Here is a 19,604-nt window from a genome sequence, read left to right as displayed (position 1 = left end):
GATTCCCACCATTGTACAGTATACTGAAAGGGAAGACAGCCAAATATGTCATGAGAAAATCTAGATAAATCTAGATCCTAACAGAAACACATTTTGGGTTTAGCTCCCCAAGGGACCTTCAAGGATATTTGTGTCACCAATGTTATTTTTCTACCGTGTTTCTTCCTGTAAAAGCTATTTCATGCATATCTATATAGTCCCAGGCAAATCTTCAGCTTGCTGATACTATACCACTGATATTTATTCAGAGCTGCATTGAACTCAGTGCCCGTCCTGCCACTATAATTTCACAGTACACTCTACTGTCCTCTCTGTCTCTCTTCACAGAAGCCATCAGAAAACAGTAATAAAAAACACAACTGAGAGTGGGCTGAGAGTGGACTCCTTTGAGGCGAACTAATCTATCTTTACTCTGTATCTGCTGGCCTCCACACTCACTGTTTTTCTTCGCGCTCACACTTTACACAGACTCTCTCTCTCTTCATCTCTAACACTCTTGTTTTTCTAACACCTCTCAGTGGCTTCAGATTTTCTCCCATCTCTGTTGGTGGGATTGTGAGAAGGACAGCTCCACATGTGTGTTAAAAGATGCAAGAATAAATAAATAAATAAATAAATCCTTGGAAGCGTTTTCAGCTCTGACCTTCACTCAGTTCTATGCTCGACAGCCAAGCAGCAAGACATGCTGCAAGCCTCTTCTCAAGGGACAGGTTCACAGAACAATTGGCACGTAAACCCTAACCCTATAACATACCCAGGGAAATCCTTGAGTGACAAGAAGTGACAAAGAGTGAGAGACCGTGAATATACGTCGACAAAGAAGTTGAGCCGTCCACAAGGCAGCAGGAAAACATAGGACTCAAATGAACTCTATCATTCTTAAAAAATATATATCAGATGAGGCAGTTGTGAGAGAACTGGTCACCTGGCAGACAAGGTCAATCATCTAAAGCCTTCTTCATGTAAATAATCTTTTCCAATGTAGCTGGCAAATCTCAGAAATTGACTGAGCACAACAAGAAAACTAATTTCATACCTCACAGATATTTTCCATTTGAAAATGGCAACAAATCTGTACCCTGAATTAATCGTCATTGAGCCTTTTGTAACTGAGGCATGACAGCAAGACCTTCAAAGACTCAGGAATGTAAACGTGTTTAAAGAAATCCATCTAGATAGTTCCTCGCTTGAAGCTCATGTGTGGTGCTGCATGCTAATGTAAGACAGATCTCCTTTTTGTTCTTGAAACCCACGGTGGGTATTTTTAAACCATGAAAATAATTTGCCAGCAGAGAGGAGATAGTTTCATATTTCTATAAGCTATAGCGGGGCCAAGTGACACATGAATATTTTAAGCAGCTTTGTGCTCATTTAAATGTGTTTGCTGTGAATGTGCTGGCAGTGGGCCAGGGCACAGGATGTTATCCGTAATTCCTGCAATCCCAAACTAAACTCCGGCACGCTGATAATTCAGCCTGGCGGAAAGCAAAAGCACATAAAGTCAATTAACTACAAACTCCCCTTAAATTTGCTCCCTCCGCCCTTGCTTGTTTTCAACAACCTTTAACCACCATAACACAGTTGAGGGGATGAAAAGAGTGTTAAATATTAGAAATGCAATAAAGGGCCATTTTTCCTGGCACCGCATTGTGGAGAAAGTTAGATAACACTGCCTTTCACCAGTGGGAATTGTGTCTTTTGCCGGAGGTCTGAAAAAAACCCCAAAACACTCGATTCCCTTTCCAAAATCAAAAACAATTGTGTTTTAGTCATAAATATTCTCAGACATGTCTGTACTGGGAAAATCTAAACATAAGCAGGAAACAAGCAAACAAAATGAGCATCTCTGCGTCAACAACGCTTTCAGCAGCAGTTGACAGCCTAGGGACGCACTGCGTCTGCCAATGCTGCTTGAAGATTGCGGTGATAATGTTATCACTCAGCCTCACAGCTGCAGACCAAGGATTAGTCATCAGAATTTTAAAAAAATTGTCTCAATATCATTGTTGATTCTTCTCCTATTCAACTTCTTCCTGAGGCATCTTGAGTTAGACACGTCTGCAAGTTAAACTCGATTGGCTTTGATGGAATGGCAGATGTGATGACTCATTGTTTGTATGACTGAACATGTGTTATGGGGACAGTTAAACAGGAACATGTACATATGGCACTATTTCCATAGAAGAAAATAAATTGAGATCCTTTAATTTTATTCTACCAGTTAGCTGATGCGTATGATGTCTTCAATATAAGCCTGAATACCCACCTCACTTGAGTCTAACAACTCATTTATGACAAATGAGATAGCTGAACATTGAAAAATAGCATGCTAAAATGCTACTGTATTGAAATTATTACCAGAAGGTCAGATCCAGCCAGATTACGTCTCTACAATCTCTCCTGAAGTCCCTATCAGAATATGAATACAGTAAAATTTAAGGAATTATGTCAGCGTGGTAGCCAGCCATAGCTCAGCTTGCACCTTCAATACCGAGTTCCATTTTGTGCCACACAACTGAGCTGCCAGATTTCATTTCATGTTTAAAGTGGACATTTAACAGCGTTTTCTTTAGCTTTCAAAGTACAGGTCAAAGTTGAGAGAAAACCAAAGTGGCAATTGAAAATTTTTTTTTTTTTTTTTTTAAATAACCATGTGGTTCTGGGTCTCTGAGACCCTTAGCAGCATCGTTCAGTGCTCCCACAAGGCAGGTGTGAACCAGTTATAAAAAGAGAATCTTCTCTCAAGCGTATTTTATTACACCATGTAAGGGCTGCAGCGGGTCCATTTCAGTATCAAAGTAAATGAATTACCTGCAAGATTTATAAACGAGGAACACTCAACACACTAATTCAATTCTGTGTGGAAATTATCTCAGCATATTTGCCTGCAGCTGGTGACCAGAACACTTCTTCTTTCTCTTGTTCCTCTGACACTTGTCGCTCTACATGGTGAAATACTGTGAATACAAAGGGCCGACTATGATTTGGTGTTGCACTGTGTGTGTGTGTGTGTGTGTGTGTGTGTGTGTAAAGGTCTCCTCCTGACAGGAGAACAGTGGTTGTACAATGTGAGCCGCCTGTCTGGACAGAATGGAACTTGGGGCAGGAAGGGAACAGACAGACCCAGGGGAGCTGACCTCCTCATTTAGCCAGCCTCCTGCAGGAGCAGCTGGGATTATCTGCTGAGCAAGCGCATCCTGCAGGACAGGAAATGCACAGAAATGGACCGTCATCTCTCAAGGCAATTTTGCATGTCTCCTCTCTCTCACGCACACTAACACGCACTGACATACATTTTCTTTTATGATTAAAATCACCCACACACAGCTCTATCGGCATCTGTCTGTCTCCGTTGGAACCTCGGCTCCTTTAGAAGCAAACACAGACAGATCATCATTTCATCTCGAAATGGAGCCATGTTACAACTGAAAAATATGAAGAGGATGCTGCTAGGCTGACAGGGATGACACTGTACAAAGCCCCACAGACTAAAGCTTTCACAGCACGCGTTGAGCATTGTGCTTTTGTTGTTCAGCAACATGCGCTGGGCCACGCTGCCAGCGAGGCTGGTCGCTGTCCGTGGTCCCCAACGGACGGTTCACTGGCTCGTTGAGCAGCGTCTTCAGGACCATGGACAGAGACCCGGCTTTTCAGCTGTTCCGGGCCGTGTCACCGCCACCAGAACACAGGCAAAATCAAGCATGAGCTTTAGCCCAGAGCTAAAAATCTCAGTGACATGAATCACCTCTTATCTCGCATGTAATGCCTGTCTTGCCGCTGATGCCAGATGCCTTGCAGACCCGGCGTGTCAGCACAGGCGACATGTTGAATACGGCGAGCTACAGGCAACGAGTGACTCCATATACAAAATTGTATTTCTGGACAAACACAAATGCACGATTAACAGAATTATTAATTATCACTTAATCCCCCACTGATCCTTTCCGGGATGTGCTCATACTTGCCGGCTTGGAAACTTTCGTATCTAACACTGTTATGCAGGGACTTTGCTCCCCCCCAAGGATTTCTGAGTAGACGCCCGGCGTCTGTCAGACAACGTGTGAGACGGGAAATCGCTCATCGGGATGAGGATGCAGCAGGAAGACAAGCACATCCCGTTGCCATAGCGGCGGCTCATTCGGACGCAGGCTGACTTTTAAACAGGACCCTCAGGGGAACTGGGGATTGTAAGGATGTGTTGTCAACACTTGATGACATCCGCTGTGTGTGTGTGCGTGTGTGTGTGTGTGCTCTTCTGTCACTCCAAGATGTTCTCTTTACATTCAACAGAGAGCGGCAAAACACAGCCATCCTGAGACGGATCTAATTAGGCAACAGACAAAACCACAAGAGGCTGTGATTTAGTGATTTGAGACCAGAAAGCCTGGCGTTAACAGCACAATTTCAAAGTTACGAATCTGCAACAATTCACTGTAGTGGCAACTGTTGAGGAAGCATTTTAATAATCAACATTAATTATATCATTCTTCTGCCAGGCGATATCCTATGGTTCTTGAAGAGAAGTGGCGAATCAATTTTTAGGCTAATTGGCTACACTTGAGTACCATCAGTATGAGAGATGATTTTCGGTTGGCGCGTTTAACTGTTCCACATTTGTGTGGCTTCCGACGTGACTCAGCCACTCACGGAGAACCGGAACTATCAGTTTTATCAACTCCAGTGGCTGTGTCAATAAGTAAAATCGAGGGAATCCCCGCTGGATAGCAGTTCAGTGGGATTAAGGATGAAAAGCATGACCCCGGTGTATTGACTCGCCCTTGTGACAAAACACTGATTGATCCGAACTACGAGGGTAATGTTTGCATGTAAGAATCTACTGCAGAGGACATGTTTGGGGTGTCAGCAGCTTATAAAAGGCCGTGGAGACGTACGAGACTCCGTGAGGATACTAGTGAGGAGATGCGAGTCTGGTGGTGATGCTTGTCTTGAGTTTCATCGGCTGTTCGTATCTGTGAACTGTTGCACTATGTTTTACGGGTTAAACACGGAAGATGTTCTTTCAAAGTTACTGTAACACTGATTTCAAGGTCTGTGGAGAAAACCGCTGACGCGCGCTCGGCAAAAGCCTCCGAAATAGCGGTGCGAAACATTGTGAGATTATGAATATTCCCAAGTAAAGTACTCACAAACGAACAGCCCATGAAATTATTTTATCAACTCTATACGGTTAATTACCAAGCAAGGTAAGACTGGGGAAGACACGTCTCCACAAATCTGCTTTTACCGCGTCATTTCACTGTGGACAGTCGTATAGTCAGTTGGTGTGAATGGACATCGTTACAGATCGTATCGTATCATAAACAAATTCTTACCAAATCTTAAAACGTGTGGCATCCCGCGAGAGTAACCAAGAAACAGCAGCAGAAGCGGGATCAGCCTGAGGTTGGACCTGAAAACGAGACTGGTTATCATCAGATGATGGGAGGTAATCTTCATGTTGTTTTTAAAAAAATGCACAGTGGTTTAATCCACCCGGTGCGCGGGTTCGATTCCCCCGTAATTCTTCTACTTTCGTTGGGCAAGGCAGGGTGACGGCGGCCCTGGATGCGCAAGATCACGGCATGGTCACTTGCGCTTTCCCTAAATCCATTAGCAGTCCCGGCATGATTCCTTCCCCTTCCCCTTCTCCTACTTCACTGCGCCAAGAAACAACAATCCTCTGGGTCGAGGGACGGCGGGACATCCATGTCGAAGGGTACGGATCCAATGAGGAGGAGGGGGAGCCCGAGCATGGGCTATAGGTAAGCTACTGGAGAGTGTTGGAGAGGGGCTAGAGAGCGCCAGACAGAGGATACAGCAGCGATATGCAGCCCCCTATGAGGCGCTCTTGGTTGCTTGCGCTCCCATTATACTGCACTGCTGCACAGGCTCTGACGTCGAGCCAAGGTTAGTGTTGTGAACGCGCAGCAGAGAGAGACAGAAGGAGAGAGGGAGAGGGTGAGAGAGAGAGAGAGAGAGCAGGGAGATGGGCATAAAGATAGAACGAGATGAAAAAGAGGGAGGATGGGAATGGGGAGGGAGGGAGGAGGGAGAGAGAGAGAGAGATGAATGGAGGGGAAGATAGATAGAGACATAAGTGGGGTGGGGGGAGTGGGAAACTTTATTTCGCACAACCATCGTGGACTGTAGTTTCATCGTATCGTTCCCTCCGTTATTTGCACTTAAACTCGCATGCATTTTAAGATTTATCGGCAAAACAATGCAATAAGTGCACTCAGCAACAGCAGGGTGCTCCATCTTCTTGACCAAATGACCACCATATACGGATCAGTTCACGGACGCATACACGACGATGAAAACTAAAGTTATTGTGACATTGGTTAAACGTGATGATTGTGGCGGGCGAGAAGAGGCAACTGCAACTTCTGCTTTACACTGATTTTTGAAATGTTTTCCGCTCGTTTGCTCGGGATCTCTACTCAGCACCATGGACAGAGACACAGCAAACACACACATTGGCCTCGGAAAGCAAGGATAGTCTGGCGTGAAGCGTTTGGCAAACTCTACAGACATTTTCCCTGTATTTGGCACATAAAAAGATAACTATGTACACTGCACACAATAACTGGCCAAGCTCTGCACACTAGCGATATAATCTCATGCCTGCAGGATATCATTGCAATGTTTTTTTTCTCTCTCTCTCGTACACACGAGTAGGATGCGCACTTTTTGTTTTGTCATTTACAACTTCCCTTTCTAAATCTCTCTCTCTCTGTGTCTTTGTTTTTACGGGATTTCAAGCAACAGCCTTTCAACAATTTCCAGCATCATTCCAGAAATGTGGGAGGAGTGGGATGAAAGGAATTAAATCTGGCAGAACAGCAAATCCGTAATATCGACAGGAGCTGCTGAAAGGCACGAATATTTAACCTATGCAAATAACTCCACTTTAGACTTGAAAGCCTTCCAGCAACAGAGTATTCTCGAGTATGAGCCAACCTGCGATGTGAAGGTGAGACAGGCTTGATACACACGAAGGATCCACTGCTGCTTACATTTCGCGGGGAAAGACCGAATCACTCGAGGTTCAAAGTGGGCCTATCACGTTTCTATCTGATTAGCGAGTTCAAACGAGGCTGCATCCCATATGATGAGAAGATGGGTATCGGCAGCTCTTGCGTGGGCCTACGTGCTATTGATTTAACACGACATGCACCTTATCTACGTCCACCCCCAGTGAGCAGCTCTTCATGGGCCAGTGCATCAGCTGGAGCTGTATGTATACAGTGGTGCGCGGCCGCGCCGAGAGGGCGGAGGGCCATTTAATCCCAAGGGGATGTGAAAGGAGCTCTTTGATAGGCGCCACCAGAGTCCTGAAGCCTGAATGAACACCGTTATTGTGTGACTCAAGTGTGAATGGCTGGCTTGTGCGTGTGTGCGGAGGTTGTGCAGAATCACTTCAAAATAAAGTCACTACAATATTCCTGCACCGGCAGCATTCAACAACAGATTTTTCAGGTGACCTTGGCGTGTTTTGTGTTACTCACTTCCTCTGATGTCACCGAGATATTCTTGTGTTACACTTAAGTGTATTACCTGTATTGTATCTTCATTGGACTGCAGAGAAGTGAATTTATAGCCTAAGCAAATGTGTGAATAAGCAAAGCACACTGGCACCTGCCCGCTCTTTTGTTGGAGTGCCACTGTTATACCGTGCATTACCAGATCTCTCAAAATTCCCATTCGCAAATAAAAGCAAATGCATTTAACAGTTAAGAGGGCGCTTGCATCTGTTAAAGGAAACGCAAAGTAATTACACGGGATCAAGTACGCGGTGCGAGCACTGACATTGAACGCGTGTCAGTTTGCGTGGGTCTGCGCACGAGCACTCTGCAGTGTGAGAATATCAAAGAGAAAGGCACTCATCATGTTACCATCTGGACCATTAGCATAATTATGGAGAAATTCAGGGTTTCCGTGTAAGTCAGCAGAGCCTCACACAGCATGAAAGGAATGCTTATTGAGCCTGGAGAGAAGACATCAACTGACAGGCAAGTTGGGCGCCTCTTAAGGCCACAGCGCCCTCTGGCCAAATACTGAAGTACTGCAGCGACAAAAGTCCTCAGGTGCTCCCACGCTCAATGCACTCAAAAATTTAATTTGCAAATAGAAAAATTAAGGTTGCCACAAATGGTTCTAACTTAATTTTCTAAAATAAATCTAAATAGGTTTGTATGTCTGTGCCTAAGCATAGGGCATCCAAGGACAAAAGAATCAGGTATGTTTCCGCATGCACGCAACCCTGGTTTTGCTTGTTGACATCTTGATCACCAATTACAATTCAGAGTTTACCAAACTTTTCACTTCCCCTCAAGCTAGTCACGATAAGATGACTGTGTGTAAACCAGTTAGATAAGAGGAAGTGATGGGGATCGCAAGTTGCATCATTATGATGTTAAATTGACTACTGCTCTTTTTGCTCTGTTGTGACTAATAAAATATCATTTGGGAGATGTACTCTTTTTTTCATTCATGATCAAACCGTGTCATTTTTGAAGGAGACCACAAATTAGATTACTTTATACACACCCACTCGCTTGTAACCCATGGGCTTCCACATGAGTTGGCTGGTGTTTATTCGGATGCCATTCATGCACTGGGTAATGCAAAGGGGACTTTATGCAAAGCAGAGATAACCACTGCTAAAAGCCTTCTGTCATTCTCTCTCTCTCTCTGTTTCTCTGTCTCTCTCTCCCCTCCCTCGCTCACTTTCTCTCACAGTCAGACTGGTGGCAAGATAGCATTGGCACAGGCAAGGAAACCATGGAAACGAGAAGCTGATGCACTTTGAATGGTAAGACCCTGAAAGAGAAGACATTCATTCAGTTCAGTCGGCCTGTATTAAAGGCTCATCCCTGCTGCGTTATTCTGAATGCTACAAGTTTATTTTAACATGGTTGGCTCCAGAACGCCAATAATGGTTTCATTTCATCAGCCTATTATGTCAAGATGACTGTAGCTAAGGATGTCTTAACATTTTGGCAAGCTAAAGAAGGGCTCTATAAAAACAAGCATGCTTTCTACTTTAGCACTCACATATCATGTAAACCTGTTCCTTTTTCCAGCCACAAACAGCATTCCTCCCTGTAAATGTACCACTACCACTTCACGCGCTGCTCACATGAGCCTGTAATCAAGGCAGTTTTGACTTCAGTACGTTTCCCACTTGTGGCTCAGCTTCAGCAATGGCTTTGAACATAACAGCACGCTGAAGTCAGCAGTGGCCTATATGTCTTCAGCAGTGCTGTCAGAGATCCCTGGGACCTCAGTGGGAATACATTCTTCAGAGACGACAATTAGTCAAGTGAGACAGTAATTAGGACCTCTCTGCACACTGTCACTTCCAGTTAGTTCTGACGGATGCCCACAAACCCCCACCCCTCCAGTTACTGCAGTCAGACAGACTTAGGCCTACCACAGCAGCTGTACTATGACTTTGTTGTGACAGGAATTTGGAACTTCTATCTATCATGGTAATACCTTCAAAAACGGTGTGGGAATTTACTCAGTAACATGATGGTTAAGTAATATGGAAAATTTCAGTTATAGAGACATGCACCATCTGTTATCAACTTGCCACTGTCACTTCCCTTTTATGCTAGTATCATAGAATTTTATCACGACAATAATGAGAAAATTCCCATGCTACAAAACAACTAGTTACAAACTCCCACTATATTGTAGCATTATGGAAAAAATCAAACATCTACAGCTACTCATTTTAAGGTGCCAATATGACTTTGTGTGTCTGACAGGAAAATATATTAATTATAGCGAACATCTACTTCCTGCAGTTGCAAACATAGCATAAACTTGAAAGCAGAAAAAAAAACTCTCTTAGTTCAGCAAAAGTAAAGCTAGCTTACCAAACACCGGCAAACAGACATATCTCCACAATAATCGATAATAGCCATAAAGTTTGACGCTATTTGCAGTTTCTTTGCTTATGCTTTAGGTAGCCTAATTAGTAAGGCAGGCCAACATTTTTTAGCGTCATTTCATTTCTGCCATACTAACACACGTCATAGTACATATTGTGACGTCCTAAATCAGGGCTAATGTTCTTAAGCTAGCGTTTTATAGCCAAACATACGAATGGACCGTCATAGTTGTTCAAACACAAATTTGCTTACCAACGTCGCCTGAAGTTAGCTCTGGAGTTGGTTTCGACTTACTGGTGCGCTTTGAAAGGACTCAACAGGAAGGCAGGTATCTTTTCAGGGATAGGCTATTCGAAAGCCTGTCCAATCAGATTAGCTGTAGGAGGGTCACGTGGCACACCTCAAACGTACAATATTGTCTGTATATACTAACTAGAGCATATTGAATCGTTGTTGTTGTTGAATTGTTGATATAATCTGTAAAATGTGTGTCTTTATTCATTGTACAATAATCCATAGTGAACTTGCATTGCAGTGTATCTCAGTCATCAAAATCAATCCTGATGATTGTTTTGGTGACCTCTTTGCACACCTTAGACTGACTACTTGTAGCCCTGATTCAGAATTATACAAATCTAGTGGGGAAAAGCACTCTCTCTGTAATGAGATCAATATGAACCCTTTTCACAGAAAACATTTTGACATGTTGAGGAAGGAAAAACACATGTGTAAGTAGCAGTTCCACTGAAGGATCTGTATTGTTCATTTGGGTTCACTGTCATTTCTTACTGGGAACTGAGCCATAGTTAATGTTATTAGTTCCACCAGTGCTTTTCCTGCTATGACAAGTCAAAATGCCTGCTGTGGAGTCAGACAGCCCCCCACCCCAACACACACACACACACACACACACAAGAAAAAAAGGTAAGGATGAAATCTCTCCCACCATAACAGCCCACACAGCCCAGAGAAGTCAAAATAATAATACGTGTTTGGGTGCATGGACCAAGAGTTGTGGGGCTTTTTAATTGGCCACTGTTCAGGTTTTACTGATGCTGTGTATCTTAAATCGATTTCACTCTCTGGATCCATAATTTTAAATTAGTTTTTGTTGAAGATAGAGTCATAGTTTCAAACAAGGATGAACAAGGAAATAAAGGAATATGCTTTATAGTCTTAAAGGGTCCATTTCCAAATGCACAAAAGCTCCAAATAAAATGATGATCCCTGGTGCCATTATCATGCCATTGTAAATGAATACGCAACTAAAATCTTACATTTTGCATATTAAATATATTGAAAGGTAGGACAGAAAAGTTTGTTGTATAGATGTAGTCAAACATTTCCACTGGATAGCAAAGTTGACCCAGTTTTCTAGTGTAAAAAAGTCAAGATGTCCACGGAAACTTCTTCAACTTCTCCTGCAGCATAATCCACTTCTGTCCGTCTGCACGCTCACTATATCCCAACACATTTATTATAAATTGTAGTTTTTTCCGTTCTATTTATGGGCCTCAGCATAGCTATGTGAATGTCAACAGCATAATTTATAAGGGAAATATAATACACTGATTTTGTAATGAAACGCCCTAAACATAATCACATGAAAACACAAATAAGTAACAAACTAAATAAATATTTTTCTTTTCTCCTTTATTGTTGTTTGTGTCTTTGGTGTTGTGAGGAAAATAAATACTTTCTGTGCTTTGTGGTTTTAGATCTTAAGAAAAAAAAATCATACATATTCACAGACACAGACCCACACACATACACATACACACTAACGCTCAGCAGAGAGCCAGGCTGATTGGATGGTGGACGGCTGGAGTTGTTATTACAGAGCATCCAGCAGAGTCTGGTTTGCAGGATAAGGACGTCCTTACAGGGCATTTCTCAGTGTGAATGATGAGGAAACAGCCTCCTCTGTGTGTGTGTGTGTGTGTGTGGTGTGTGTGTGTCTGTGAGTGTGTGCGTGTGCCCATGTGTATAGAAGAGAGACAGAGAGACACTGATACAGACCCAGAAAGTTCAAACATGACGAATAGGCAGAACGTGGACAGATCCATCCATCTGCCAACATAGTATTTAGGCCATCAAATAGAAATCTTGGCAATGCTTGCAAAAAGTGACTTTCCCCATTGGACTAGTCAGTGCCAAGGGTTCGCCTGCAGAGAAAGAGTCTGGAGCCAAAGAAAGGAACTCATGAGGCTTTACACTCTGAGATAGGAAAGTCTCCATGAAACCTTTTTCTCTGCAAAGACATCTCCATTTTTGGTGTCCATGAAGAGGTCACAATGCTCCCTTCTGTTCCGCTTTCATGGTGTTGAATCATAGACAAGAAATATTATGAGGTCACAGTAAAGTTGGCCTTTGACCTTTCATTCATTCATTCATTCATTTTCTATACCTCTTATCCGTCAGAGTACCGGTAGGGGGGGGTATATCTGAAGCCTATCCCAGCTAACTACGGGCAAGAGGCAGGGTACACCCTGGACTGGTTGCCAGTCAATCACAGGCTAACACACGCAAGACAGACAACCACACACTAGGGGCAAAGTAGAGTAGACAGTCAACCTAGTGTGCATGTTTTGGGATTGTGGGAGGGTCCAGACTGGGACTCGAACCCAGACCTCTCTTGCTATGAGACAACAGTGCTAACCACTGCACCACCGTGCCGACATGGAAGTATAAATTAAAAAACCAACACACACACAATTAATTTGCACATATCTGGAGCTTTGTTTATGGGATCTCTTGGTGCCTATTAGTAACTCATTAGGGTTTGAGTTAATTCTCATCCATTTACAAACCACTGACAAAAGAATGCCACCAACAAGATGACACACCCACAAATAATACAACACCAAACCTGTATGTGCACATAACAAGTCATGCAGGAAAACACAGGGCTAGTTTTCTGCACATCAGACAGCTGTAGCTATAGACTCCATTACTACCTGTCTTTTGGCAATTAATAAATGGATGAGCGATAATTTCTGTTTATCTATTTTTACTATTATTATCAAGTTGGTTTTACTCTCAATCTTATTTTATGGCAATTATGGCATTATATCCCTGTTTTCATGTATCCTTATTTTTCCTATTAAGATACATTTACCTTAATTTTATGTCCCTGTGTTTTTTTTTATATGAAGTGCATATCATTTCTTTGTCATAAAGCACTGTGAGCTGTATTTATTTAAAATCTCTTGTATATGGATGTACTGTAACCTGGAAATTTTTAGTCTTCTTCTCAGGAAGCGGTTATAGCAGGCACACATCCCTGACATTTTTAGGCTTCCATCTCAGTAATGCAATCCACTCTGTTTCCACAAAAATCCAGGGATCAACTGTTGCAGCAGGGGATGAGAGGGCCCAGCAGTTGCCTCAGACAGCCAGGATCAGAAACTCCAAACAGGGATAAGACCCTCTCAGCATTCAGTGTTTTCAATCAAGGGATCAGCTACTGTGACTTGAAACAAAATGTCCCAGACAGCTATCACGTAGGAGTTGCCGGCAGGCAAAAGCTAGCACAACTAATATGGCTTGTCAGAGGGAAAATAGCCTGGTATTGTTCTCACCTTCCGGAAAGGTACAGACATAACGCTTTTGTCTTGTTCATCTCTCAGGAGTCATGCTCTAATAGCTTTTCAGGCTCATATTGCTTTGGTAAGAGGGATTTGAAGTTGCTGTTGCACTACACAGAAAGTGTGGTGGTGGGGGTTGAGCTCATTCATTTACACATAATTCAGCATGAATCAAATTTATAGCATCATAAATGTGATAAATTTGTGTCTTTAGAGTAAATAGCATTTGACGCATGGATTTGAGAATTATGAAATTGCCGGGTTAGGGATTTATTAAATATAACTCAAGGTACATGGACTGTGCCTTGTACAGCTCAAGTGTTTTAATGGGTTGCCAAGACTGCAGTATTTTACAAAAATATATTGGACAGATAAACAGTGTGAAAAATTTGTTGAGCACTGGTTTCTCAGTCTTTGAAAAGAAGTGTGAGGGATTTAAAGACATTTAAGATGCATTCATTTGAAATAAATGTAGCTACTTTTAAGCCCAAACTCATATTTAGTGACAGAAAGACATCTCTTTTGCTCATGCAAGCATTCAAATTCATTGCGTAAGAGATACTTACATAAACTCTGAAGATAAAATCCTAAACATCCCACTCACAATTAAATGCAAACACCTTTCCGCTGTTTCTGACTGACAAAACCGTCATTTTAACATATTCAAACCTCAAGTCTTCTAAATTACTCTGAGTGGTTTCTCTCCGTTGCACAAATCCTTCAAGTAGTTTTAACAGACAAATGCTTGTTACGAAGGTCCTCAGCATCTACAGTAAGCCCTGTAGAAAATCCACCCTACAGGAAAATGTTGCCACCTAAGCCCCTTTAAAACCCAGAGGAAAATCTGGATGTGGACCAGCAGATCGAGTGTCAGTGTGGAAACATAAAGAAGGGTTTGATCTCATTTATGCCCTCGCTGTTCTTGAGGTGATGAAACGAGGCCGGTCTTGATGTCAGCGGGGTCAGTCCTCTCTTCTCCTTTCTCCCCTCCTGTTTTCCTGTGCCCCATTAATCATGTCTGTACACATGAAAATGAGCTAAACTATTTTTCATGTGCTCTACTTCCACTCAAGGACACCTTGCAATAGCAGGTATAAGCAGGGATTTCTTTGTGCACATTTCCATGCATTTCCAACTAATGTTCACCCTTCAGTCCTGATCCAGCTTGACTTAGTGATAAGAAAACATGCCGGATGAGGGTTTATTCTCTCTTGTTAAGGCTGTCACTCTTCCTCGTGGAGCCTCATAACAATTAGCACTTCCATAAAACCTTTTGTCAAATGCTTAATAGAAAGAAATGGGATTGAAGAACTCATCCGTACTCCCCTGAGTCTAACATAACTTCCCTGACAACTAAACAACTTGGTGTGCGATATAGTGTATATGTGCTCATGAAAAAGAGGAGGATGGGGAGAAAGAGAGAGAAGATAAAGATACCAAGGGAGGGAAAAAAGAGAAGGAGGTAGAGAATGAATAAGGAAGAGAGAGGACAGGAAAAAAAGAAAATGAGCTTGGTTCCCTCTGTGCTTTGCCACTTAATCATCCCCTGGTCTATAAATAGGCCTGCACAGCCATAGAATATTGGGAGATTAATGGAAGAGAATAGAACACCATAATGCTGCGAATCTTCAACACTTCTGTTGCACTTCAGTGGTGCAGATTTAATTTTACCTCTTCGTCAATGGCAGAATTTCTCCTCTGCAGTTTCATCATAGAAAAGTGAAGAGCAGGAAGTTGACCATTTTGCATCCAGCTGACTCCCTCCCTCCTCATTGTCTTTCATATTTCACCTCCTTCATTACAGTCTTACTAGAGAACAGACTTGCAAAACACCCAGTGAAGACAAGGTTTTCCCACAGCAGACAGTGGGAAGGTTTCCTACCTTCATTTTGAATTCTGCACGATGCACAGCAGAGTTTCTTTTCAGCACCTATCACAAGTGGTTATCTCCTGAGGAAATGTTGAAGGTATTGATGTAGCAGGAATCACCTTGTATCTCCCTGCTCCCCTCACTGTGTGTGTGTGTGTATATGTATATGCCACTGTGCTCATGTGTGTACATTCAAGGGTTTGCAGGAGTTTGGGTGGGTGTAGGCTCATATTAGAAGAGCTTGACTGTGAGGGCAAAATGACAGAGGTATGTTTCAGGTTAGAGAGAAGAAAGTGAGGACATAAACCTGCACAGAAAACATAAACTATTACTTTTACAAATATATAGAGAGGAATTTATGGGTTGAAATTGTGTGAAAGTGAAATTCAGATTCATACTCTGCTGCTGAAAAGTTTTGCTATCCAGCACCTCCTGCAGTCTGTATATTATATCAGTTCAGACCATCTGTCGGAAAGCATTAATCACACCACAACCTGTGAGTTATGAATGAGCTTGATGACAAGCGTTTTGCTGTTTATTACCGAACACCGCATACATTTCATAAGCATATATGATAAAATTGACTGTGGCTTAATTCCATTTAACTACTATCAAACATGCCAGCTCACTGTTATGATTTACTGGGACATTTGACCACCACCAAGGCCACTGTCACTAACACCGCAGTAACACCGCTATTTCCCGCAAGCAAACATTCAGTGCTGTCAGGCACATGAAAAGCTAAAATGAAAGCTGGCAAAAATTTGAGCTAAGGGCTACATCTAAGAGCCTCATCTCTTCTTACATCTAAGAGTTAAACATTTTCTTCATCGTCGTGATCACACGCGCATCCAAAGCGAACTTTGTAGTCGCTGCAGGAGCCAGAGGCCTGGTCTGTGTTGCGGCAAACAAATCCCCTAGAGGGACTGTAGCTGAAAAATGAATAAGTACAATATTTAAAGCAAGAAGACATAAAGCAAACAATTTCTTTTTAAGAAGGAACATTGCTAAAACCAAGCTTAGCTACAACAATACGATCTTGTATGTAAAGGTTCAGTTACTTGGCCAAACAATTTGCAGCCTATCTGTTCTCATTTCGTTCTTGATTGCATTTCGTAATATCAGATGTGACTTTCAAAGGTTATCTTTCAGATAATCAGGGGGAAAAAAAATCACAAATAGTAATAATATAATAAAATTTGACTATTCAAGCTTCTTACTCTTCATAAAACAAAGATTGTTTTCTCAGTCAGACTGCTCCCAAAAGAATAAAGTAAAGCTCAGCTAGGTTTAAACTTTCAAACATTATGGGCCACAGTAAAATTTCACCTAATTTAATGTAAATGGTCAGTCTACAAACTTTCCATTCACTGTTTAAGCAGTAGCTCCAGTCAGTAGTTTATGATGAATTAGAAGCTTTGGGAAGGTGTTAATATCTGCAGTACTGATTGATTGATGGGATAAAATATTAACTTTTTAAAATTGTTTCCCTATAGACTACTTACATTTCAAAGATCTCCCCTGTTTCGACGGCTGGGGTCATTGTGTCAGTGGTAACGGCCTCAATGTACAGTGGGTGGTCACAGATTTCTCCTGGGAATTCTGACCTCAGGTCCCTCAACAGCTCCCAGTCTCCTGATCCACCGGGATTGTCCCTGTCATACCAATCGCTGAAGCACACTACAATGAGCAATACAACAGAAACAGGATGGCTTGCTTTTTGACTACATTCACAAACACTTTCATTATAAGTGAACTGCACAGCTAATGCATCCTTCAAAATGAACGCTCATGCACACAAACAAAAGTGAGGGGAAGATCCACTTTGTATTAGTAGTTTAACACTGTGCATGGACGGTGTGCTCATACAGTACCTCCCTGGCCACAGAAAGGGGGATGGCAGCTGAAACGGACACGATAATCATTGCACAACCTCTTTGAGGTCTGGTCTGAGTTTCTGCAGATGAATCCATCAGTAGTGTCACTCCTGAAAAAAAGAAACACAGAGTGAAGCTTACTAAAATAATCTAGTGGATGCATTTGGTACTTCGGTTCATGACCAAATACATTCTAAGAAGCAGTAAACACATTTTAAACGTTACATCTGATCACTGCATCAAACCCCTTCAAATTACTAATAGGCCTGCTCTTGCTTACTTGTAAATCACATCCCCTGCTGAAGACGCGGATTGACCAGATAGAGTCCTGGCCTGAATCTCGATCGGATTAGGGCAGATCTTTCCTGGGTTTTCATCACGGAGATTGAAGAGGGTCTCCCAGTCTCCAGATCCGGTGGGGTTATCCCTGTCAAACCAGTCTGTCCAGCACCCTGTATTTAATTTGAGATAAGTTAACAGCAAGACATTTGAAATCTTTCTGTAATGGTACATGTTGTGATTTGGTCTAAATGAGTTTCAAATGTCAAAAAAGACAAATGCAATGTAAATGTAAAAACAAAAGGTGGGCATTACTTACGAATGTTGGTGGGATAGTAGCAGGGCTTTTCTGAATGGAGTTAAAAAAACAAAATAAAGGGTGTCAGAGATTTTTTTTTTTTAAAGTGAACCACTGAATGGTTTAGTTTGTAATTCAGCTTAATCACTAACCTACGAACAGCTTCTCTGGCAGGGCAGCAATTTCCTGCTGGTTGCTTTCTGGTAAAGGTAATCAGAAAACAGTGGTATACAGTGACTATTTCTAATCATAGACAAGTCAAAAGCATACTTCTTATCATGACCATTACAGTTATTGAGATGAACCTACCGAAAAACAGTCCTGCAACAATGGCAACACTTAACTATTAGAGATAATGAAAAAGGTTAAAATCACAGACTATGACATACTGTGCACACGTAAAATGCATAACTATATAGAAAATGTGAAAAACATATTTCAGTTGAAAAATTGGAAATATGATACAAAATGTCATGCATTACCAGTTTGATCATGATGACAGATAATAAAGGACCTTTAAACCTGTAAGAAAGCGTATTGTATTTATGAATGCAGAAAAATTATGTGCAATATTAAAATAGCTTTTCCAGTGAGGCATGAAATGACATGAACAGTCACTGAGATGGAGAGTTGCCTTAAATGTAACATGTTACAGTTGTACTTCCACACATATTTATGCCAAAGCATGGATGCAACCAGAGGCTCAATCAGTTAAATTCACAGTAACAACAAAAAAGATTCTTATTTACAAAATTGCAAAGTAATTACAGTTATAAAAGTGAACGAAAAATTACACAAGAGTTTTAAAAATTAAGTTTTAAAGAGACAATCATTCTTTAAGTTCTCTGCAAAAACCAAAGAGACTCACAATCAGGATCTTTCAGTGGAGCTGTATTGCTGTGCTGGCCTCCGTGTGCCTCTCTCCTCTCTCCTCTCTCCTGCCTTCTTTTATACAGTGCCGAGCGATATGCACATACCATCACAGGTCAATAATAAACCAGTTTTAATTTTTGTATGGGGACAACACCTAAAAGAAAATACTGCCCTGGTTGCACAATTGTCATTTAATTGGCAGGTGTACTGACTGCTGCATTCCACTTTGATCAGGTCCTGCAACTCTGGATGCTAATGCATTGTCACATGTCATTGTTTAGACCTCAGGATGTTCCCAGCTAACTACTAAAGTTAAAGTGAAATGTAAATTCCAAGGTATGAAAATGATCAAATAGTCATACAAACCTTGAATATGGCACATGGTATCCTGGGAAAGTACCAGAATAAGAATAAGAATCTCAAGCTTTGCTTCTGTGCTATTTGAAATGATCACCCAGAATCAACAAAACGACAACAAAATTACCCACAGCTTGACAAATTCTCATCATAAATTTGTATTTTATCGCTCTTTATTGTGATTATCACTGCCTCACTTGAGCCCAGTTTCTGTGTGAGTCTTTTCTCACTAAATCTCAAATCGATGAAAACAGAATTTTCAGTGAAGAATAAGGAAATGTAAATACTGCCACAGGAACTTAATGAAAAAAGGGATTTGCTGTTGGTATGTATGTTTATTGCTACTGATTAATTTCCTACAATAGTTGTACAAGACAATGAGTTCATACCCAAAAAAAAAAAAGAAAAGATAGACTGATAAGGCACCTAGGAGGCCTTTTTTCCCAACAGAAGACATTTTGCCACTGTAAAACACGGGCATAAATGATACAATTAATTTTGGGTTAATTCCAATTAGCTGAATATCAAACATACTCCTTGTCATACTGCCATTACTCACTG

At 41.7% G+C, this 19,604-nt stretch overlaps 2 protein-coding genes across 5 annotated transcripts in view; both read right to left on the bottom strand.

The window, feature by feature from the left end:
- LOC124050600 (glutamate receptor ionotropic, kainate 2-like) overlaps positions 1-10,228 on the bottom strand; it is a 60,791-nt gene extending 50,563 nt beyond the window's left edge. For 2 of the 4 annotated variants that reach the window (XM_046373311.1, XM_046373309.1), the window contains exon 1: positions 5,334-5,881. In XM_046373311.1, the coding sequence (XP_046229267.1) occupies positions 5,334-5,457 (124 nt within the window). In that variant the 5' untranslated portion in view covers positions 5,458-5,881. Of the gene's footprint in view, positions 1-5,333; positions 5,882-10,154 lie in introns of those variants that run through there. The other 2 variants (XM_046373312.1, XM_046373310.1) reach the window with 2 other exon arrangements.
- A 5,488-nt stretch (positions 10,229-15,716) lies between these two features.
- LOC124050775 lies at positions 15,717-18,496 on the bottom strand. Its single transcript, XM_046373611.1, has 8 exons — positions 18,296-18,496; positions 18,123-18,156; positions 17,966-18,013; positions 17,835-17,864; positions 17,517-17,688; positions 17,234-17,346; positions 16,865-17,039; positions 15,717-16,291 (listed from the first exon to the last, which is right to left on the bottom strand). Exons 1-8 carry the CDS (start codon positions 18,305-18,307, stop codon positions 16,174-16,176), a joined length of 702 nt encoding a protein of 233 aa, XP_046229567.1. The 5' UTR covers positions 18,308-18,496; the 3' UTR covers positions 15,717-16,173.
- Between the last annotated feature and the right edge of the window lie 1,108 nt (positions 18,497-19,604).

This window comes from Scatophagus argus, chromosome 19 (genome assembly GCF_020382885.2).
Source record: "Scatophagus argus isolate fScaArg1 chromosome 19, fScaArg1.pri, whole genome shotgun sequence".
Classification (NCBI taxonomy): Eukaryota; Metazoa; Chordata; class Actinopteri; family Scatophagidae; genus Scatophagus; species Scatophagus argus.
This window is presented reverse-complemented; position numbering and strand designations above follow the sequence as displayed.